Here is a 24,336-nt window from a genome sequence, read left to right as displayed (position 1 = left end):
TTGACAAGAATTTTAACAGATGTCAGAAGGGAAATTCTTTTGTTAAAAGTTAGAATGACTCAGGACTTGAAATAGGAATGCATTATTCCTAGAAACTCATTATTATTCAACAGAGATAAATCACCCAAAGATTAAAGAAAGCTTAGTAACATGATCTGTTGAATTTATAGAACAAATATATCTCATGCGCAGCCTTCTATGACTAAATGCAAAACATGAGGAAGTAACTGCACCCTCTCTTTTATCAAAACTCAGTACTTTCTTTTACTTTGGCTAATCTTTCATAGCTGTTTCTGCCACTGACCATTAATTATTGTTGAGAGATTCATCATAGAATTTAAAAAATAGAAAGTGGGAGAAAAACATGAGAAGCATTGTCAATGTTTAAGAAGTCATGTACCCACTACCTGACAAATGTAACTGTAACCCCTCTATACATTACCTAAACAATAAAATACAAATAAAATAGTTTCCCTGAATTTTCTTCAAAAATATAAATGCCAATGTGCCTGTTGTGTTCCTGTGTTCGTGTGTGTAGCATTCTTGCCCCAAAGCAATGTATCTTCATATCCTATAGTTCAGGCCTACTCACAAAGATGATTATTTTAATATTTCAGAGATTCTTCATGAGGCCAATTGATAATTGCCATGAAAGTGACACTTCTTAAATTGTTAAACGAAGAAAAATTTAACATAAAGTAAAGCAGTCATGAATCTTGTCTAAGAGAATTTTCATAGGAGTATATAAAAATGACCTTTTTAATAGTGCTTCTTTCCTATATAAACCCACAAAAATGGGAAATAAATTGCATTGGTAGAATTACATTTTAATGATCAACCTGAGTCGACAGCGTGTCTCAGAATTTTGCAAACCCCAAAAGGAAGCCTCTTCCCTGACAATTCAACCAAATCTAAATATCTTCTTTTTTTCAGTTCCTCATTTGTGTATTTCCTTGTGTGCTATTTAGTCAGTAACCTTTAGTGCTCAGCAGACAGGTTTAGATAAAGAGTTATATTGTCATGAAAAACAAAACTGATCACTTTTACAATGAATTAATCAGTATGGAAAATGGTTCTCTAATAACTTTTGCTCAAATTGGTTCCACAAAAAACATTTTTAATGAAGTTTCACCAGGAGATACAGACTCCTTCCTTAACCCTTGAGAAGTTAAAAATGAACAAAAGAGAATTGATTTACTGTCCTATTGATTTTTCATATCAATGGAGTCCATTGGGCTTCTTTTGTATGAAATAAGTGTTCTTTAACCTTTTGTACAGAAGAATTTTTCAAGGGAGTTAGCAAACTCTTTTCTTTAGCACTTTATGGTATTATATTACTGCTACCTCTGTCATGCTATAATTAAGATCCTGTCAGACTTTCTATTCTAAACCAAGATAAGCAGCAGTGAATATCTTGACTTTCAAAATTTGGGGACTGAAATTTTCTATTCAAGGTGTCAGACATGGTTCAGTTGTAGGTGTTAGCAAGGAGGAGCCTGGATTTTATTTTGTGTTGGTTCATATTAGTATTATATTTAGCTCCTTTTTGTGCAACAAAGGGAAGCATTAAAATTTGGAATTATGAGTTTATTTATTGTATTTTTCCTGATATACTACAATCATGTCACTTAATTGCTTTAATTAATTCTTCATGTATCTAGTAATCACCTTTTAGATCATTGTATGAATATAAGCATGAATATACAGACATGTGTGCAACGTTCCTACAGAGCAAGAGTGATCCTATCTGGAGGAGAAAAATCACCGTTATTAAAGTCGGTTAGCTGGCATGTATTCTCTGCTCCTTAAGGCTCAAAGTTTAAGACTAGCTCACAGAGTAGAAACCCCAATTTTCAGCTTCAATTCTGACTCTCTCCTATCACAATTTACCAAGAGATATATGACATCTTCAATATCAACCAGTTTTACAAAAAAGTTATTTCATAATGAAACCCCTTCCAATGTATTCCCTTAATATCCTTAGCAATAATTATTTCTTCTTCTTTCGCTTGTCAGTAGTATAATTAGTAGAATTTCAATATCATTTAAATAATATCCCAGCTACAACCCTCATCTAGAGATGAATTCATTTTCACAAAAATAAGACTTTTCAAAGGATATATCTATTAAGGAATTTGCTGCACTTCAAGCCTCAAGCCTGTAGCTTATTCTTTTTTAGTTAAAATATTACTATGGTAAGAACACATAATATAGGTGTGATATCATACACAAGGTCTCTGGAGCTCATACATCTTGTTTAAGTAAATCTTTGTATCCACTGACCATTCATTCACTACTTGTTTTTCTTCATTCTCAGCTACTTGGAACCAAAGGCATACTCTATTTAGTGTATATGTTGACTACCTATGTTTGTCTTTCTGGGTCTGGTCTATTTGCCTAACCATAATGAATTCCAGTCTTATCCTTGTTGCTGTATATGCAGATTTTTCCTTAAGTCTAAGTAAAATTACATTTTACATATACACCATGCTTCTTTTCTTTGTCCACGCCTCCATTTATGGAAGACTGAAATATATCTGTGTTTGGGGCAATTAAAATAAAACTTCAGTGAGCATAAGCACAAGCAGTTAGCTCTTCAAAACCCTGACTGCATTTCTTTTGAAGTACAGGGGATCAAATAATAGTTCTACCTTTGACTTTTTTTGAGGACCATATATGACATTTTCCATAGCAGCATATCACTTAAGAGTATTTCAGTATACAAAGGTTCTAATTTCTCCACAGCCTCACTGATACTTGTTTTCTGTATTATTTTTTTTTCAATGGAATAAAAGTCCAGTCTGGAGTGGTAACTCATTCACATAGAGCAATTTCCACACAACATCAAGATCTAAGGTTCAGTTCCCAGTAGTCTCCAACAACAACTGCTCAAATGGTAGATTACAATACCAATCCTAATAGGAATGAAGTCCCAGTTTCTTGGGGGGTATTTATTGTAGTTTTGACTTATATTTCTCCAATGAGGCATATTGTTCTTTATTTTTATCCATGATGCCATATTTTTTATTCATAATGCCAGATTGTTGTCCTTTAATCTTATCTTTGCTCTTTTCTCCACAAATGTATGTTAGAGAATTATGATTTTACTTTTATTCATATTCTCTGAATTATTGGAACCCTTAGGACCCTGGAGTGAGGGGCCCAAAACTTCACCCAAAAGACATCTCACTCTTTTTTAAATTTGTAACAATTTCATCGTTTCCTTATATACATATCTACATGTGAAGCAAAAGCAAGAAACAATTAGAAAAACAGTTCCCGTGGTCAAGATCGAAAAAGAAATCAATAAACATTTGTGATGAAACCTCTACTTCCCTCTAGTGGTTAAGCAAAGTCAAAAAAGTTTGTGATATTCAAATCTCTTCAAGCTAAAAAAAAAACTAAAACTCAAATTAAACTAGCAACTCACGGCAAACGAATTCAATGTTTATGACAGTAAAAACAGAATGTTGGGGGCCGGGAGTTTGGTCTAGTGGTTAAAGTGCTTGCTTAGCATGCATGAAGACCTGGGTTCGATTCCTAGGTACCACATACATAGAAAAAAAGCCAGAAGTGGGGCTGAGGCTCAAGTAGTAGAGCTCTACCCTTGAGAAAGTCCAAGGACAGTGCTCAGGCCCTGAGCTCAAACCCAGGACTGGCAAAAGCAAAAAAAAAAAAAAAAACCAAAAAACAGAATGTTGCCTCTCACTGGAATTTGAAACTGTTTGGATAAATCTGGGCTTCTACTTGAAGGTAGGAAAGCTGTTGACCTATAACAAATCACTAATACATTTTTGTATGAGATTTCAGTGTAGAAGAAATTGAAGGCATTTATGAAGCATAGTGAACACAGGGAGACTCATTCAGTTAAAAGTTTCTTCTTCATGAATTCTAAGTCTTATTTCTAAAAATTAGTAATAACACAAGAGTTGGATTACTTGCCTATCCTACTTTATATAGATATGCTGATTACTACCAAGATGATACTGGCATATGTATATTATATAAAGCGTATTCCATCATTATTATTGCTGATAGGAAAATTTTCTTTAAGCATGTACAAGTATTTTACATGTAGAATATATCTGTAACTACTGTTTTACATTTTTATAATTGATGGAGAACTTGATCTATAATCTGAGAAACTAAAGCTTAGAGCGCTACAGACAGCTCTATGTCATCAAGAAATTCATTAAAAATGAGCACTAGGGGCAGGGATTTTGGCCTAGTGGTAAAAGTGCTTGCCTAGCATGCATGAAGACCCCGGTTCGATTCCTTGGTACCACATATAGAAAAAAAAAAGCCGGAAATGGTGCTGAGGCTCAAGTGGTAGAGCTCTAGCCTTGAGAAAGTCCAAGGACAGTGCTCAGGCCCTGAGCTCAAGCCCAGGACTGGCAAAAAAAAAAGAGCACTAGTTTCCTCTTCTGAGTGGAAATAGTGATCATTTTCTGCTACTGAGGTGAACTCTAAGCAACTTGAAGGTCATGAGTCTCTCTTTCCCCACAGAAACTATTATAACATTACATTCTATGATATCACTACTTACTATTTTTTCTACTGTGTCTTGATGTTATAAACATCTCACACTGAAAATATACAGGGATTAGTTTATGTTTTAGCATATGTCTTCTTTAAGATAGTAGCTCTGGCTAGATACACTGCCAATTAATGATTATTAGCTGCCTCATGTTTGTGAAAGACTAAATTCCTTTCAGTATTGCTAGATTGAATTTATTTAAAGAAAATTCACTCAAGATCTGTAAGCTGGCAAAGAAGTGCACAGAATAGAAATATTCAGGTTTATCTGAATACAGGTTCAGACAAACATACCAAAACTATGTTGCTATGAACTCTTAGTACCTAAGTATCAGATATTTATGATAGCTCTGTATTTCTGTCATAAAGGTATGTGTAATGGTATTTTAAAGAATTAGTGTCCATAAAATGCTGCTGTCAGAAAGAATGACATCGCCCCATTTGTTGGGAAATGGAAAGACTTAGAAAAAATCATATTAAGTGAAGTAAGCCAGACTCAAAGGAACTTAGGCTCAATGGTTTCCCTCATTCGTCATAATCAGTAGAAACCTTGGGCTCTACTAGCAGAGATCTGCAATAGAGCAAAATCTTGATACATAAGGCCATATAGTATGAAGCTAATTGAAAGGACCTCCAGGATATTGAAACAAAAGCCATATAACGAATGATTGTTGTCCTTAATGTACTATGTTGTCTCTCATCTCCTTTGCTGTCCCTTGGTTATCCCATATTGTTATAGTATCTCACTTTGTTATCTGATATATTGAATTTATTTGTATTTGGTTATTTGAAATTTGATAGGGAAGGGGGATGTGGGGGGAAGGGAAATGGGTACCAAGACATGTGAAAGGGTATCAATGTATGTGAATTAATGCACCTTCTATCTGGCAAATATCATGTAACCCTTTTACTAATTACAATAAAAAAACAAACAAACAAAAAAAAGAAAAAAAAGATAAATTCCATAAATCACATCCTAATTAAAAATGTATTTAAGTAAATAGAAACTATGTAAGATTGCCATGACAACATAGATCAAGACAACACAGTCAATGAGCATTCTGCAGTAATATTATGTGCTGGAATGTGAATTATAAAGTTCATGACCACTAGATTTGAGAGGTCATAATTTGATTCCAGCTCAGCCACTGTTAAGCCTGTGAAATAGCTTAAAACTCTATTTCTTCTAAGATATTATGATAAATCCAAGCACTTGGGAGTTGAGATAGGAAAAAATTTGATTTTGAGATCAACCTGCATTGCAAACTAAGATCCTATCTCAAAGGAAACATTCAAATAAACAAAAAACTCTATTGATACACTCCCAATATTATTCTGTGTGCCATGACAGCATATGTAAACAAACAAATGAAAGCTCCATAAGTATCGCATCAGTGTAGAAGATGATCTATTATCATATGAATGTTTTGATCATTTCTGAAATATAGAGAAGTATTTGAAAGCCTTTGTATGACACATATCTTAAACCACTTAAATTGGAGCCATATTTGTGTTCACCAATCCTTACTCTTGGCTTCTTTTTCTTCAGCCTTGTTATTCCCAGTAAGGTGCTTCAAGTGCTAAGCAGATTTCTAAAGATAGAGGTTCATAGGGTTGTTCTCTTCTTTGATTTCTCAAGCCAAGAAATCTGTGAAGCCACTGAAGTCTTCATGTGCCCTCTGTGTGACAAGAACTGCTCATTGCAGAGACTCAACGACAGCTGCATATATGCCAAGGTGAGCTCACCCTTCACATTCTCCTCCCTAAACCCTGAGAAGTTCTCAACTAAATAGCTCTTACCAATATCTACTCATCCCAAGAATTTCAGTGATCATGGTGTCAAGAAGTGAAAAAAAAACAACTGTTTGTTGCAACTAAAAAGAGTATATATTGAATATATCATTTAGTAACTAGGATTTGTGACTTTCACCATATACTTAAATACTTGCTTCTAGACGTTTTATGAGAGCAAATGTAACTCCATTTGTATTATCTGTGAAGTCTCAGGAAGTTAAAATACTTAAAAAGTACAATAACATACAAAAATATCAACTATTAGATTTACTTGAAAGAATTAAATACTTAAAATTAAGGCCATACTCCAGAGAACATAAATCAAAAATTTTAGATTTTTGACCACAGATAGTCTGACAGTGTGTTTTAAAGTGTTCTAGGTGAGTCTAATGTCCATTAAAGTTTAAGAAGACATAGACCTTCTCATATAGAATGGTTTAATTGTAAATTACTTTTGCTGACATATAATTAACTTTAAATCAATATAACTATCACCTCTAAAGCTTTCTCACATTTTCTAATGGCTACATCCAAGTCCTTCTACAACCATCCCCTCTGTTCTGGAACCTAGGAGAGTTATGTTATTAACCCTTATTTTATTTACTCTGATGAAATATCCAAGGTAAGCCTGCCTTTTTCGAGAAGAGATTTATTTTAGCTTATTATATTTCTGGAGATACAATGTCAAGGAAAATCATCTAGTGATGTGGCAGTTTTCAGAGGTAGTGCTAAGCAATATCACAGAGAACAAGGCTACAAGTCATCTTTCCAAGAACACTGGATGTAAAGGAGAATCGACACTGTTTGTCCTCACTTTAATTTCCTCTTCATGTATTATCCCTATTCACATGGACAATGCTTATCAAAAAGCTTATTTATATATTATTTTATTCATTAAAGCAAGCTATTTTTTCTAATAAAATACTGCATTGCAAATATGTTAGTTAAAACAAGCCTCCTTTTGTTTGTAGAAAAGTCTAGCATTCTGCTTATGGAACTGCCTCAAGATTTCAGCTGGGGTTCCTTCAGCACAGCAAATATTCTTGTCCTACTAAGCAAAAAGATTATTGTCATTTTGTCCTCTTGCCAGTTCCCTATGATGGAAATTCATGTCATCCAGTTTTCTATACTACACTCTTGCTCTTTCCTTTTTTTTAACTGAAAACACAATTTATCAGATTTCTAAATGATTGTCTCTAATATCTCCAATGTCTGTGATCTCCATTATCCTGCTACATCCCATGTAGAAAATCTGAAGAGAATGATTTAAAAAATGTGTACTCTTGATTAGGGAAAGTTTTGAAATTTTCTATAACTCTCATTATAGCTTTCTCTTTCATTACATGTATGTAATTTTAGATTATATAAAAGTACACTACATCTAATGGATGAGCTTCTGAAAGGATAATGTTTGTATTTATTGAGTATAAAACATTCCTGAAAGATTACACGTGAACTATATGAAGAAAACAAACATGAAAATTGCTCTAAAGGTCAATAAACTATGACAAATCATGTCCACCAAGATAAAATTGTTAATGTGGCTCTTTATTTGCTATTTTTGTTTTGTTTTGTTTTGTTTTGTTTCTCTCTCTCTCTCTCTCTCTCTCTCTCTCTCTCTCTCTCTCTCTCTCTCTCTCTCTCTCTCTCTCTCTCTCTGTTGGTTGTGGAACTTGAACTCTGGGCTTGGGCACTGTCTCTGTCTCTGAGCTCTTCAGCTCAATGCAACTGTCCTACCCCTTGAGCTACAGCACCACTTCCTTTTTTCTAGTGATTGATATAAGAGTCTCACAGTCTTTAGTGCCTTATTCACTATTTCGCTATTTTTTCTAATGGCATGTTTTTCTTTGTTTTGTTTGTTGTTGTTGTTTGTTTTCATTTTTGTTTTCCTGAAGCAGGAAAAAGATACTGTTTCACAGTGACCTTTATATCCACATATGCAAAGTTTCAGTTCTAACACTCTGCGTGGCTACTTCCAGTACTCCATCTGTTTAAAAGGGAACACCAACAGCTGTCTGACAATTGACAAACCTCATGTGTCTCTATAGGGTGTCTTTGCACAGAAAGAATCTAGATTCCCCTGCTGAGGTATAATTTTATAAGCTCTATGGGAGAATTTCTTGGTGATTCTTTTCTCTCCTGTACATAAAGTATGCTGACAATTACTCTAAAAAGCAGCTTACAACAGTTTTAGAACTCCCAAAGCTTTGATACAGAATTTTACAGCTATCGTAGGATATTTTATTTATTTAACCAATCCTGGGCTTGAGCTCAGGGCCTGAGCACTGTCCTTGGACTTTCTCAAAGCTAGAGCTCTACCACTTGAGCCGCAGCACCACTCCTGGCTTTTTTTTTCTATGTATGTGGTACCGAGGAATCGAACCCGAGTCTTCATGCATGCTAGACAAGCACTCTACCACGAGGCCAAACTCCTGTCCCCAATATTAGGATATTTTATATACATCCACAAATCTTTGAAAAGAGGCTATCTTTTTATGATGGTATTTTAAATAATTTTGTATTAAAGGAAAATGGAAGTTCCAACCAAAATAATTTTTATTAGTGTTTAGGGCTTTCATTTAGCACTGTGAACAAGGAGATGCCATTAAACCTTTCATTGGCCTAACCCTCTTCCCATGATTATTCTCTATGGTTATTACCCTTTATATGCAGTTACCATTTCCCCTGCCTTCAGTGCCTTGATCTCAGGGCCTGGGTATTCTCTCTGAACATTTTGCAAAAATCTAGCACTCTATGATTGAGCCACAGCTCTACTTCTGTCTTTTTTGGTGGCTTATTAAAGATGTGAGCCTCAAAGCCTTTCCTGCCCAGACTGCCTTTAAATTTTGATCCCCTAATCTCAGCCTCCTGAGTAGGTGGGTTTACAGATGTGAGCCACCAATTTCAGACTTGCAGTTTCACTTGCCATGGTCTTAATTACCTGCAGTTATAACCCCATTCTCAAATACTCAAGAATGCAAGAAATGAACAGAAATTCATGTTATAAAACCCTAGGATGTTCTGAATAACATGATGAAATTTTGTGTCCTAAAGGAAGATTCACAACCCAGACAGAATACTGGGCCTGTACAAATTTTCATCATGCTATTGAGAACATCATAGTATGCATATTTAGAAATGCAGTATACACAGTGTCAAGTGTAAATTCTCTGTATCACAGTACTTGAATTTACGAAACTCTTAGGGAACTTCATGCAACCTCACAATGCATCTCTCATTCCTCCCACTTCATCTGACCATTTATTGGGCATTGTATCATCTCACATTATTACATGAAGAATAAGTACATTGACATAAGATTCTTCAGAGAGAGACTACACCAGTATTCATAACTTCCAGTATTATATTGCTATTATTACATTTTATTAACTATTGTCAGTAATTTATGTTTCAGAGTTACATATAGAAAAAGGTAGGATGACATTGAATTACTTGACTCTAGAAAATTTAAAATACAAATTGAAACAAGTAAAGAAAAATTGTATTTTATTTAATATGGATTTTATTAAAATCAAATAATCTTTGCAGTTCTGAAATTGTATTAAATAACAGTGCCCACTATACATTGTTACTTATCAAGGTTCAGGTAATAATGACAAAAGGGAGAAAAAACACTGTTCAATTGTTTATGGAACTTTTTAGAGCAATATAAGAATGAAGATATTATGTTTAATAAGCCTTTAGATATGACATATGTTAGAGTAATCAGAAAGTAGGACTAGTGCAGTGACACCTTTCTACTGCAGGTGCTAGCTCACTAGCAAAACTCCACATTTTGCACTTTCCACATTCCTAGAAGTTTGGCTAACAGGAAATTCCAACTAAATACGCTTTTTCATGGAAAGCTAATTCCTTCATTCATCTTATTGTTTGGACATCTGTGGTCCAAAAATACTTCTTCAGGGTACTAGAAACATTTCTAAGCTGAAATGAGTTTATAGTACAAAAGAAACCAGGAGGAAGCGAGAAGAAAATTGTCGTTCTCTCATTTTTCCCCCATGTAACAATCACAGAAAACAATTGTCGGACCCATCAAAGGATCCATGGAATATGTTTACAGTCTCTAAAACACTGATTTCATTTGGAGAAACATAATGTCTAACTGGGAACAGTGATCATTGAATTATTGTAATTACCCATATGATTAATATTTGTATTTGTTTTCCATTAAGGTGACATATTTATTTGATAATGGAGGGACAGTCTTCTTCGCAATTTTTATGGCAATATGGGGTAAGGATGTTCTTTCAATATTTTCTAGTTCTTATTTGCTAAGGACATTGCTGTGTTTCACTCATATACACACATGTGAGTGTGTAAGTTTCTAGACTTGTACTTGCATTATTTGCTCTCTTCATAAACTCACTGCTTTAGGAGAATTTAATTCTTTTTCTTCTTAATTTTCTTTCTTTCTTTTTCTTTCTATCTTTCTTTCTTTCTTCCTTTCTTTCCAGTCCTGGGGCTTTAACTCATGGCCTGGGCACTGTTTCTGAGCTTCTTCTTATTCAAGGACTGCACTCTACCACTTGAGCCACAACACTTCTGGCTTTTTCTGTTTATGTGGTATTGAGGAATCAAACACAGGGCTTCACACATGCTAGGCAAGCACGCTACTACTAAGCTACATTCCCATCCTGAGAATTTAATTCTTGACCTACCTCTCTAATCTTTAAAGTCTAGACTTTGCTGTACTAAGATTTTCTTTGTCAAAGACAGTTGATAATTTTAAACCAACTAATAACATTAAAATGTAGATAAAGTTTCTGATACTATCACCTGTAAAAGTGATGACCAGGGAATTTTTGTTCGCTTAATAATTTCATTCATCTTTTTAAAATCTTTACTTCCATACACTCTGGAAATGTAGAACCCTTTCCATGTATTAAGCAGACAATACTATCAATATATAGTAAATCCTATTTTCATTTTATTAGAATCATTTAAATTATATATGCAGATATTCATAACCATGCTTTCATATGTATTGCATATATTACATATATACTCTTTCATATATAATATATAGAGAGAGAGAGTGAGAGAGAGAGAGAGAGAGAGAGAGAGAGAGAGAGAGAGAGAGAGAGAGAGAGAGGTAAATGAGAAGACAGAAAGGGAGAATATATGTGTTTGGATAAATTGAAATTCTCCATTTAGGAAATATATAACTTATCTTGCCAGTGTCAAATTGCGTACAATGGTCTTGCTGCATGCAGTACTTGTTACCTTGGCAATTCAATAACTTGATGATGTATGTGCTAATGGGAAAAAGTGAAGGTAATAGGTGTTTCTTTTTTTTAATCTTAATTTCTCATTAACAGAATCCCAGGGCCCTATCATCTTTATAGCTGCAAAGCTTTTACTATTTTATTTAATTTTCCTCAAGAAAACACTAATCTTGTTTGGTGGACCTAGGACTAAAATCAGTTAAAGAGTCAATGTCACTGGGTTTTTTTTTTTAATGTGAAAATATAATTTGAGTTCCCAGTTGTTGAAGATTTTTATTCTGAAATTATCAGATGTCTTTTTAGCCTTAATTGATTCCACAATGATTTCTTACAAAAATAAGCCAAGATACAAATGATGCTTATGTTGTGTTTCCACTCAGCCAGAAATTATTAAGAAAGGGAAACTTTTTGATGCCCTCTTTCCTCTGTATTGTACAACTAGTCTCCTGCTTTCCAGCTCTCCTTGCCTTTGTCCATGACAGTGGTTATTCATAATCTCCTGGAAGAGATTGTACAATGCCCGGATGTGGATGAACACTTCTTTCTTCAATAGTTCTGCCCTTGGCGTCATACTGTGGGACGAAGTGAAGGAATTTCATCCATAGGAATGCCATCTTGCACATTTTCTCGGCTTCCTGGCACAGGTGCATTGTTCACAGATGAGGAATAGTAGCTAGAATTTCCAAAGCTCACATCATAAGGTTCTGGAGAGTTGTCTAATCGCAAAACTGAGAAGATTAAATAAATGAATAAATGAACAACTTATTGTGACAGCCTGAAATATGTATGCTCAGGAATCTGATCATTGCCAGATTATGGGAAATATTGAAGGTGATTGAGTAGTCCTATATTCAGATACTACATCTGAAAACTTAAATAAGTAGAATTTTCAGATTATAATTACTTCAATTTGTAGGAGAATGTTGGTACATCTAAACATTCACTGCTGAGCAGAGTGCTGCAAATCATGCCTTTAGTAATAACTTGAAAGGCCGAGACTGAGAGGCTCATGATTTGAGGTTACACAGGCTCAAAGATATCCCCATACTTATGAGGCATAGTGTTACGTGCCTGTCACCCCACCTGCACCAACACAGGTAAGTGTACATAGGAAGATGGGCTCATGATTGCCTATATATAAATGGGAACCTAGTGAAAAATAATTAATGCAAAATGGCTACAGATATGATTCCAGTGGGCCTGCATAACTCCCTAAGTTCAACCCTAAGTTCTTAGTCATTTGCCTACTTATTTCACTGCTGACAGACTCAAAATAAAGGAATTAAGGGAGAAATCACAACACAAAAATGCTCTAATACCTTGTACATGGAACTATAAACATACACCAAATTTCCTTCTGAATCTTGTGATTGCCAAAATCTTGTGAACATATTCAGAATTCTTAATTTCTGGTATTAAAAAAGGAGTTCTTAAAAAGTGAGGGCATTTGCCAATCCATTGCTATTATTTTACACATACAATATTTTGATAGTCAAGTCATTCAAAGTAGACAGAGAAAAAAACTATTTGATGGCTTGTTTCCTTTGGATGGTACAAATTGTCATGTATTTAAGATTTTCTAATACGAGTTAGGTGTGTGTGTGTGTGTGTGTGTGTGTGCACATTTGCATATTTTAGCTACTGCATTTCAGAGTGTCATTCAGGTTAAAATGAGGCTACTGTGTGTACATATTCCAGAAGATTTCCACATTAGAATAAAATGTTCAAATTATTGCTGCTCACAGATCTTATAACAAAGAATGGCTTTCTAACATGGTTTTTTTTTAAACAAAACTGGCTATTTTTCTTTAATTTTTATATCATTACATTTCAATTGTACACATGTGTTTGGATCTTGGAATTATCATTTAAAACCAGTTTTAATACAATGAACAAGAATTGTTACTAAAGAGGTGACATAACCCCAAAAGAAATGTATGCATTATATGACTTACATAACTAACTCCTGTGCATTATCTTTATAACAATAAAAAATATTTTAAATTTTTAATAGAAAGGAAAAAAAAGTTACTAGAAGTTTTTAAATTTTAGTCACAGAGTGATAATTATTTTGGCATTATTTTTCTCCAATTGTTTGTGTCATGAAACTCTATCTGGATTAAAGCCAATGTGTCAGGGAGATGCTCTAAAAGTAGATTTTACCTGGTTCGTTTCTTTCCTCATAAAGCCGCTGATGGGAAAATGAATCTGTTTTCCTTTTTCCACATAACAAATAGCCAACAAGACTAAGCAATGACACACAGAGAATAGCCCCTAGAATGGCTCCAAATACTATTCCTGTGTTTTTATTTTCTAGAAGACAAAAATAATGTTCACAAGGCAAAGAAAATAATTATCAAAAATGGCATAGATGCATATAGACATTGTATCTACCAAATAATGATTAATAATTTATTTTAAATTAGATAAAAGTGGCATATGCATGTTTGGTCAAATATTAACATAATATTCAAATATCCTATAAATTCTCTATAGAATAGAAAAGACTACTAATTAAGAGATTTACTAATATTAACATTAAAAATGCAATGTGCATTAAGATCTGATTTTATTGCTGAATGTTCATTTTTTCGTAAGTCCTGATCTCAGATGAAACATTATGGCAAAATGAATTTTGAGTTTTTGTATAAATAATTCAAAACACTAAGGACTGGGTATATAATACACAATAATTCTATAAAAATAATTCTATAAAATCCCAAGTACAAAGTTACTATAAGAGAAAATTCATTATACAGTCATATAGGTTATATAATATAGATCAAACAACATGCTTGAAATGTGTCATAATTAAGATCTAAATTTAAGAGGAAGTTCAAATTTTTATTATATGATAACCTTGATGGAATAATTTACTTGAAGATAAAGTAATCCATAAAGTTCTTAATATTATTTTATTTTCTGAGCTGTAGAGATCTATTGTGTTTTATTTTAATTTTTTTCTTTTTCTTTTCTTTCTTTCTAAGACATTCCATTAGAAGTTAGTTTTAAAGAAAAAAATGGTAGTTAAACAACAGTACAAGTCATTTTAAACATTCAAATACATAGCTACACTTGAAAGCAAAAAAAAATAATAAATAAATTACTACATACTAGATATTTAACATTTTAGTTTAAAAAATTGATATAGTCTCAAAATGAAACTTACAAATATGCATAAATAATTTACATTGACATATAACTAAATTCAATTTATATAATTTTTTCAGGCATTACAAAAATTAAGGGATTTCCTTTTGCTGAGCTTGGCTAAATGATTTTTGAAATATGTATTCCATTATTGTTTCAATTGCTTTGTGATGAACAGGTAATTTTATAAATTTATTCATTTTAATTAAAACTCATACATATATCTTGAAAGTTTAATTATTTAGTAGTAAACACATGAAGGTCTTAATAGACTTTGGAAAATTCAGTGAAAATGAATATTTCTAATATTTCAGAGATCTGTACCTGTCTGTGTTTTTCTTTGACCTATCTAACTTCTAATTTGTCCCAAAGCCTTCTGGTACTCTCTAGATAAAGATTAGCAAATGTTCAGTTAATCCCTAAAGCTAATTTACTATCTCAGGTTAATATAATTGTTCCCACCCACACTGCTCTTAAGTAAGAACTACTGGTACTACAGCATTCTCCTCTACTTTTCATGCCTGATACGTTCCTTTGGCTGAATCAATGTGATTGGTTTGGAGAATCAATGCCACATAATATCATACAATCTCTGTATTTACCTTTCTGGTGGTCTGATGAATTGGGAAAGAGTTTTGAATTATTGGTGAATTTTGAGGTGGGTTGTAGTGTTGTATTTTCTTGATAAAGGGTAAAACCAGTGAAGGGATTACTGCTTGTGGTGAGCCATCTTGGTGATTGTGTTGTCAGGAAGGTCACAGAATTAGTAGCTGGTGTTGGGGATAATGCATCAACTGTGGCAGAAATGTCAGGAATTTTCATGGTGGAATTGTTCAGAGACCAAGTGATGTTTTCTGATGACATGCCATCTGTAGAATTCACTTGTACTGAGGCTGGCAAAAGATGTTCACTTGATGTAGATGAGTTCAAAGGCAACTTAGAAACATGAGACAAGGAAGAGCCTGCAGAAAATGTTGGTGGGGATACTGGACCCACAGTATAGTTCTCAGTTGAGGAGTTACTGGTAGCATTTGTTGTTTCATTGGCTGTGACTAGATCCAAAGGGAAGGAGGCATTATTTGCCTTAGGATCCAAAATATTTCTTTTTTTGTTCTCTGAATTTGCATTTACTTTTCCTTTCAAAGGATCAGATTTCATTTTCATCATTTCCAAAATGTTTGCAGTACTTTGGCTTGTATTTTTTCCTAGATTTTGTGTCTCATGGCTCTCAAAGAATAGTGAAATAAACAAAGTTGAAACCAACACAATTTTGGCTAATATCAACATGGTAGCCTTCTTTAGTACTGGTTTTACTCAGAGAAATCTGAAAAGAAATAAGATCCATTTACTTAAATTATTAATTGAAATATTCAGAGTGACATGGATCTACATTTTTTCCAAAGATAAACATCTAGAAATGTAGCATTAAGTTGATAATATAGTCTTTGTTTAACATATTGTTTTGGAGGGTTACATCTTTTTTGTTATTAGTGTTATTCAGTTATACTTTCTCTAGATTTCTCCTTTCCTTCTAGGGAAATGCCAGGAAAAATCTTTGTCTAGACAGATAATGTATTTAAAGTTAATTTAGCTTCAGATAAGTTATTATGTAAATACAACACATGATTTCAAACACATACACAAATGTACACAAAGATGTGTACATAAAATCCTTAGTAATTTTTAAAAAAATATTTTAAGTATAGGGCATGTAGAGATAGCACATTTTCCTCAGACAAAAATTATGTTTTTAAAAGATTTAATTTTGAATAATTACTATGAAAATTATTGTTATACATTAAAGATCATATATCAGTACTATAAAGTGAATCATTCGGCAACTCACTAAAATGCATTTTACTGCTATCTACTTTGAGTGACTTGAATTTGGAACCAGCATCCATTTTTAATTTTCATGATCATTCTGTTCCTATTTAACCCCAAGTTAGAGAGAATTAAGATATTCTTTAGATTTTATACTACACTTTCTTCTTTAACTCTTATATTATACATTAAGGTAATACTTATATTATACATGAAGATAATACCTCAGGATATATATAACAATTTCAACTTGCTTCCCAAAGTTACTGGACAGAATTGTTCTAAAGAGTGAAAACAAGATGATTTTGAGAGGGTGGGGGGAGAGAAATGGGGACAAAAACATGAGAGGGGGTGTCAATGTGTGAGAAGTAATACACTTACTACCTGGTGAATGTAACTGTAAACCCTCTATACGTTACCCTGAAAATAAATAAATAAATAAATAAATAAATAATGATGTAGGACGAAGCATTCTGAACAATATTGGCCAAAGTAAATACATAAAAGATGTAAACTCCATGTGTTAATATTCACATATAACAATATCTGTGTAGTGTCTAGGAGCCTCAGACTTTACATTATCATTTCACTTGACCCCCACTTGACCTCTTGAAACAGGAAAAACAGCTGTGTTATTTGGGTTCTATGGAGAAGGAACTAAAACCTCAAGTGATTGGGATTAAAATCTAGGGAGGTAAGAGATAGCAGGGTACACAAGTCAAGTCTGCTGATTCCAGCCTCATTAGGTGCTGAACAGATTTCATGCTCTTTGACTTGGACATTATTATTGTTATTATTAATATTATTATTACTATTTATGAAGGACCTCCCAGTGGACTGAGGGAGTTATGAAAAAGGAAATGGTACAAGTGCTATTATTTAGGTTATTTTGTTGGCTCCTGTTTCTTAGGACCTCTCCCTAACCCTTTCAGATTTGAAGAGTTTTCATTGGGGCAACACTCTCTTTGATTACATTTTTGTTTTGGGGATTTCCCCTCCCACATACACCTTTTACTTACAGATACTTATCATAATATTGCAACACATATCAAGAATACACTATAATGGAATTTCTCCAACAAAAGCTGTTAGAAAGAACTCCATCCTTTTAAAATATTTTATCATTATACTAAAATATTTTTTAAATTTTTGTATTGTAAAGCTGATGTAAAGAGGGGTTACAATTACATAAGTGAGGTTCTTTTGAATTCCAAAATATCTTCTACTCTGCAAGACACTTAAGGAAAGTCTGAAAGAAAGAAAGAAAGAAAGAAAGAAAGAAAGAAAGAAAGAAAGAAAGAAAGAAAGAAAGAAAGAAAGAAAGAAAGAAAGGAAGGAAGGAAGGAAGGAAGGAAGAAAGAAAGAAAGAGAAAGAAAGAAAGAAAGAAAGAAAGAAAGAAAGAAAGAAAGAAAGAAAGAAAGAAAGAAGGAAAGCGAGAAAGAAAGAAGGAAAGAAAGAAAGCAAGGAAGGAAAGAAAGAAAGCAAGGAAGGAAGGAAGGAAGAAAGAAAGAAAGAAAGGAAGAGAGAGAGAAGGATACAGGCAAAGAGAGCAAGCCAAAAATCCGAGCAAAGGCAAAGCCCTGAGTTCAGTCTCTGGTATTTATAACAACAGAAAATGCTTCCTGTATAAGAGTCATAATGGCCACATTGTTTCACTCATGAAAAGTCAAATGTAAAGTTCAAAGTCAAGCCAAAAATACCCTCTAATGTTAGATGTCCAGAGTAACCATTGTTACTTGTGGGAAAACGAGGGTGCTGTTGACTGGTTTGACAAGGAAACCACTTCTTGCTTTCCTGGTGAAACTCTGTGTTGGCAAGGAATTTTCCCTGTGACAATTCTGTTTCCTTATATTTTATTCCCTTTTCTGTGATAACAAAGTAAATTGGATTAAGTGGTGAACATTGTTAGTATAACCAGAAAATAATTTTAACTAAAGATGCATGTTTTATTAGTTAAAATGATGCATCCTTCCCATTTAGTTTTTTTTTTTTACCAAATCACACAATAAAAAAAGGTCCTAATTCTAGTCACAAATGAATGAAGAACCAACATGGGAATATAAATAATGTGTCCAAGCATTCACGGTTACTGATGGAGTGCAGGGTCAATATTCAAGCCCTAGCACAACTGAGCTCCGGCTCATTTGTGCAGTTATCCTTCACAACTGGCTCCCAAAGATTCACATTTGCACATACTCAAGTCCTTTGTATCAGCTGGTTGCATTTTTGCTTGCTATATATTCCCATCCTTCTCACTACTTCAACTCTTCTGTAGATTACGTGTAATACAATGTAAATACTACATAAGACGCTGTGATACTTCATTATTTAAGGAAAACTGTCAAGAAAAAGGTCTGTGTTTGTTTAGTATAGACACACATTCTTATTCCTCAATCCACAGTTGGTGGAGTGCATGGATGCAGAATGTGTGGTGTGGAGGGACAACAGGACTCATCTTTGTAAAAGAAGTTACAAAAGTGTGTAAACTTTGGCAACTGGTTGGCTTTTCAAACTCCTACTGTCATGTGTTTATCACAATCTCTTGACATTTTTGCCTTGACCAGAGTAGTTTTAAAATCTCTATTTTTTTCCCAGACCTAGGGCTTGAACTCAGGGCCTGAGCACTGTCCTTGGGCTTTCTTATAGTAAGATCTCTTATCACTTGAGCCACAACACCACTTCGGCTTTTTCTTTTTCTTTCTTATTTTTTAAGCAAAAAAGGGTATTTATTGGTTCACATAACTGAAAAGTCCAGGGGATATACTTGCTTCGGGCACAGCTGGATCCAGCGGCATAAACATTTTCACCAGGATTCAAGTCTCTCCATCTTTTGGCTCTGTTTTCCTCTGCACTGGCTTCATTTTCTGACTGGCTCATTCAACATACTGACAAACTAGTGTGAGATTTTTCTTCCGACAAAGCTAAAACATTCTCAGTAAAGACAGTTTGTCTCTGAATATCACTGAGCAAACTTGAATCAAAATGGCAAGAAATAGTCCAGAGAAGCATCAGAGTTGTTACAATGAGATGGAATGAATTCTGGGCAACAAAATAACAAATGGCCAGGAGAAGCCCAGATACTGAAAAGGCCTAATCTATGATTTGATCATGAAGTTTAGTGCAGACAGCTAGTGTCATTTCTTCCTTAGTAATGGAATTATTCTAAAAACAACTTTGAGAGATGGTCTGTCCTGACCTTAGGAAGCCTATCTAAAGTCCATTGGGAAGGAACACTAATGTTGAAGAGCACACTTGTGGTCACACTTGTGTCTCAGCAAACTCAACTGAGTGTGAAAGCATTTGTTGGGATATTGTAGAATTTCTCAGATTTGTATGAAACATTCTGGTTCCTGAGTAATCCCAAAGAAGATGCTAGGAGTTCACTGTGCCTTGGTTTTGATCCCAATGACTAAGAATATTTGCTTTAGCACTCAGTAGGCTACTACAAATTTGAAGTAGAAAAAGATCAGGATCCAGTCTTGATGAGACCTTATTTAGTTCATGAACTTCATTTAAGATGGTGGGGAATGGTCCAATGTTCTCATAAAGATGTTGCCTTTCTTCAGATTATACTGATAATGAAAAAAATCCCCTGGTCCATACTATGTGTCTCTGCAGGCTTCAACTGAAGAAATGAAACACATATTTAGGAACAAACTGGCCTTTGTTGTGAAAAAATAGCTTTTTCTATGTATGTGGTACCAAGGAGTCGGATCTGGGTCTTCGTGCATGCTAGGCAAGCATTCTACCACTAGGACAAACTCCCAGGCCCCTAAAACCCCAGTTTCCTCAAAACACTGAAGGTATAGAGTTTTCAGTCTTAAGTATTTCCCAAACACAGTAAATACATCCTACCTGAACTCAAGAAACTCCAACTGTCCATACATTTTATTTTAACCAGGCCTTTACAAGGTCGATAAAGAGATTCACATTTACAAAACATGAGCCATTATCCCCAGAAATTACAACCGACCAGCATGCCATTCTTTAAGTGATATTTCTCCTAGTACATATAAAAGTACAGTTCTAGGGCCAGGAGTTTGGCCTAGTGGTAGGGTGCTTGCCTAGCATGCACAAAGACCCGGGTTCAATTTCTTGGTACCACATACATAGAAAAAGCCAGAAATGGTGCTGTGGCTCAAGTGGTAGAGTTCTAGCCTTGAGAAAGCCCAAGAACAGTGCTCAGGCCCTAAGCTCAAGACCCAGGACTGGCAAAAAAAATACAGTTCTATTTGTTTTAAGGATAGATATGTGAACTTTTGCAGAAATATGAACTCTGAAAAAATGAGTCTTCCATTATTTGCTGGCAGTGATTTACTTTGTGAATTGTAATTGGCCATTTTTTTCACATTACTGTAGAATTTAAATTCTCTTCTCCCTCCCCCCCTCTCTTTCTCTCCCTAGAGTGCTCCTTATTTTCCTCTCCTTTTAAAAAAACAAATTGGTCACCAGAATTTGGGGAGGAGAAGCCCTTAGCAGTTCTAGTTCTCTTTGTTACACAAGGAACATGGCTTTCACTGAGTGATCCCTCCCTTTCCGTAATGAGAATCCACATACACCACAGCAACAAAGTGAGTTTTGTTGTTCCAGTTTCACCTTGTCTGTAACACTGAATCACCAAGGAGCCCTTTCATCCTATCACCTAGTTTCTGTTGTACCTTGAAGACCTAAAGCATCAATATCCCAAATGCGAGAAACAGTCTGTCACTGACTATAATTTATCTCCTGGCAAAGGAAAAGAATGAGTGGGAAAGGAAGTATGTTAGATACTATTTCCTATTATTTCTTTCCTCGGGCTTTCTCAGAATGAGAGCTCAGCACCACTTCTGACTTTTTCTATATCTGTGGTATGGAGGACTCAAACCTAGGCCTTCGTACATGCTAGGCAAGCACTCTACCACTAGGCCAAACTATTGGCCCTATTTGCTATTATTTCAAACATTAATACAGGTGTGGGAATGATTTAGTAGAGACTGACAGACTCACGTCATTTTAACATCACAGCAGAAGACAACTGTTTCTGCTCTTCCTTTCAGGAGAACAAGATTACACATCTGACCTTTTGTCTTAAAGAAGCGGACACAGCCAAGGATTGATAAGAGAGCCAGTATAAATAAGAGACAGGAACAAAAAAGTTTTCCAGCATTAAGCTGCAAAAGTCTAATTAAATCATTTCCTATAGGACAACTTAGACATATTTGCTTCTCTTTGGCTGTCCATGGTCCATCTTCTCTGTATTACAACTTTTGTATGACCATTGGATTATGTTATAAATATACTATACATATACATTATATATGTACATACACTACACACACACATGTATGTATATATGCATAGAGAGAGAGAGATCACAAAAAAGACAGACAAGGGAGAGAGAATAGCATATATAGCCTTAGCAGATTCATCCATCAGCCATGTGAGATCAGACAAAAGGTGGAATGAAAATTAAAATTAGTGTGTAAGGTGGAGGGAAAACCAGGAGAACAACGTAACTTCCTGTAGCCCCCTGGTGCTTTGCCCTTCTTGCACCTGGACGGTAGCATTTTGAGTGGGTATAGCCTCCAATGAAATTCAGAAAGTATAACTTACAAACAGAGCTATAGTCATCACAAGTTTGAAAACTTCTAAGGGTCCCATCACCATGAAATAAAAAAAAAACATATTTCAAGCTCCTCCTGTGGTGTCTTAGGTACAAATTCTAAACTTTCCTATAGATTGAATTTTTTTGTGTGTGGTTAGTAGTGTTTAATAACTTTCAGATTATGTTTGAGAAGTAGTGCTTCAGTTTTTAAACAATTCTTCTGCTGAGAGAGAATGGACATTTTCTACACTTTCATTGATACTGGCACCGATGGTTTCACATTTCTACTTTTGTATGGAAAGTACACAAAGGAAAGAAAATGGAGGAAAAAAAATCTCTGGCCAGTAAGGAAAATAAACATCTACTCTGTTTAGTATTGCTTCTTAAACACATAAAGTTCCTATTCATTCTAGCTTCTTTGGCTGAAAGTAATGGCACTTATTCACACACTATACTAAACATTGAAAATAAGGATATGTTCTGGTTTGGGTCAAGTAATTAAACCTTCCATGGAAGTTTGAAATTTGAGTTATTGAAATCTCAATCAAAATAAGAAATTTTAAATTAAACATTACTTGAGATATAATGAAGGGATAACATAAGAGCATATTTTGATAGTGAAATAACTAGTAAATACATGTCCACTTTTCCTTGTTCATTTCTTGCTTCTGATCTTTGGCTACAAATTAAGAAAGATTAGTATATTTCTACTTAAAGGAAACTCACTCTTCCATGTATGTAATTAATATTCCAGGCAAAATTTAAGCACTTCAACAATATTTTGAATGTGGGTTTGATTTTTTGAAGTATTTTACTTTCCCTAAATAAAAAAGGAGTCACCATAAATGAGGATGTAAGACTTTATACTTCTAAAAATTTCCTTTTAGAAGGATGAAGATGTAGGAAAGCTTAATTCTACCCTAAAACCTTAAAAATAGAGAAAAAGCAAGTATGGCTTTCTGCCTTGGACAAATTTGAAAAGTCCATATGTATTCTTCAAATTAAAAAACTTGGAAAAAATGCAAACCCACAGCAAAATAAAAAGAATGTCATGAACATTGCTAATGTAGGAATTCTCAGTCACACTTCAATATTTTAAATATTAGGTGCATGAGTTTCAAGCTGAGAAACATGCCTCTAAATTTTTTTTCTGGATCCAGATTCCTAGGCATAGTGTTTCCAAATTCTGTCATATTTCCCTGTCTGTTCTATGGATCAAATAGAAAGTGGGTCAACAGGAAACCATTGTCCCTTTAAGAGCAGAAGCTTTACATAGTCACAAAAGAAAATACCTTTAAGAAATCTGTCCATATGGGGCACATTTATTTCACAAGATATCATCTGTATTAACAGACTTAAGAAAACCTTGGGACAAAAAGACGGCTTATAGAAGTTCGTGATTAACTGTATGTGCCGTTTTCTTAAGTCAATTGTATTCTAATCCTTTAAGCCAAATGCATAATGGAAGTCTAAATGTCCAATTTATTATTTCTACTGGTATTTCTTCTTTGAATATTTGGATGTCCTTACCTAGGACCATTCTTGAGGAAATTCTGTACTGCAATCACCTACATTTTAAATAAGGTTTCCATTTAAACTCTTTCCCTAGTTTCATCCTTTAGAAAGTGCAAATGGTCATTTAGCATTACCTAGTTACTTAGTGAAACAGTAAACTGCTTTTTACCAGGGCGCTTGTAGCTACTTGCCTGATGGTGGTGTGCTGTCACTTTGACTTTTCTAAATAAAGGAGAGAATAAGAAAGCCCTAAGTAACCCAGCAAGTACACACTTACCTTCGGGACAGGGAGGAGTTTACCAGGGGAACCGAAATAGCACAGTGGTCCTGGCTGGAAAGAGTCTGCTGTACATGAGGAGAGCAGATGAGTGAAATGTGACTCGGTGGCATGGAGAAGGGTGCAAGGCAGGCACAAAATTAGGTGGGGCTGACTAGCTGGCTGTTTGTGTAATTCAGCACCCCAGAACCTGACTGACCTGCTCTTCAGCTCTAACGCTGTAGGATATCACCTTATTCAGACCTTTAACGACAGGGAAATTAAAAAAATAAATAAATAAAGACAACAGGATCCAACTGTCCCCCTTTTCATAGGTCTCTTGATTTAACTTTAGGGCAGACTGTTTCTTAAAAGAGAAGGCAAACCTGGGCGTCCATTTTTTCCCCTTTCATTAGTAAAAGGACAGCTA

The 24,336-nt window shown here is 34.4% G+C and overlaps 2 protein-coding genes across 3 annotated transcripts in view; one reads left to right on the top strand and one right to left on the bottom strand.

Moving 5' to 3' along the window:
- Ano3 (anoctamin 3) overlaps positions 1-24,336 on the top strand; it is a 176,855-nt gene that overhangs the window by 109,503 nt on the left and 43,016 nt on the right. For both annotated transcript variants that reach the window (XM_090347982.1, XM_090347983.1), the window contains exons 13-14: positions 6,176-6,272; positions 10,524-10,584. In XM_090347982.1, the coding sequence (XP_090204108.1) occupies positions 6,176-6,272; positions 10,524-10,584 (158 nt within the window). The remainder of the gene's footprint in view (positions 1-6,175; positions 6,273-10,523; positions 10,585-24,336) is intronic.
- Positions 11,786-24,012, bottom strand: Muc15 (mucin 15, cell surface associated). Its single transcript, XM_090347984.1, has 4 exons — positions 23,928-24,012; positions 15,329-16,050; positions 13,740-13,889; positions 11,786-12,304 (listed from the first exon to the last, which is right to left on the bottom strand). The coding sequence occupies exons 2-4, from the start codon at positions 16,011-16,013 to the stop codon at positions 12,144-12,146; spliced, it is 996 nt and encodes a 331-aa protein (XP_090204110.1). The 5' UTR covers positions 16,014-16,050; positions 23,928-24,012; the 3' UTR covers positions 11,786-12,143.

The sequence above is a fragment of the Megascapheus bottae genome, chromosome 16 (genome assembly GCF_031878675.1).
Source record: "Megascapheus bottae isolate mThoBot1 chromosome 16, mThoBot2.hap1, whole genome shotgun sequence".
Lineage (NCBI taxonomy): Eukaryota > Metazoa > Chordata > Mammalia > Rodentia > Geomyidae > Megascapheus > Megascapheus bottae.
The sequence above is the reverse complement of the archived record's forward strand: the minus strand, read 5'-3'. Positions and strand labels throughout refer to the sequence as shown.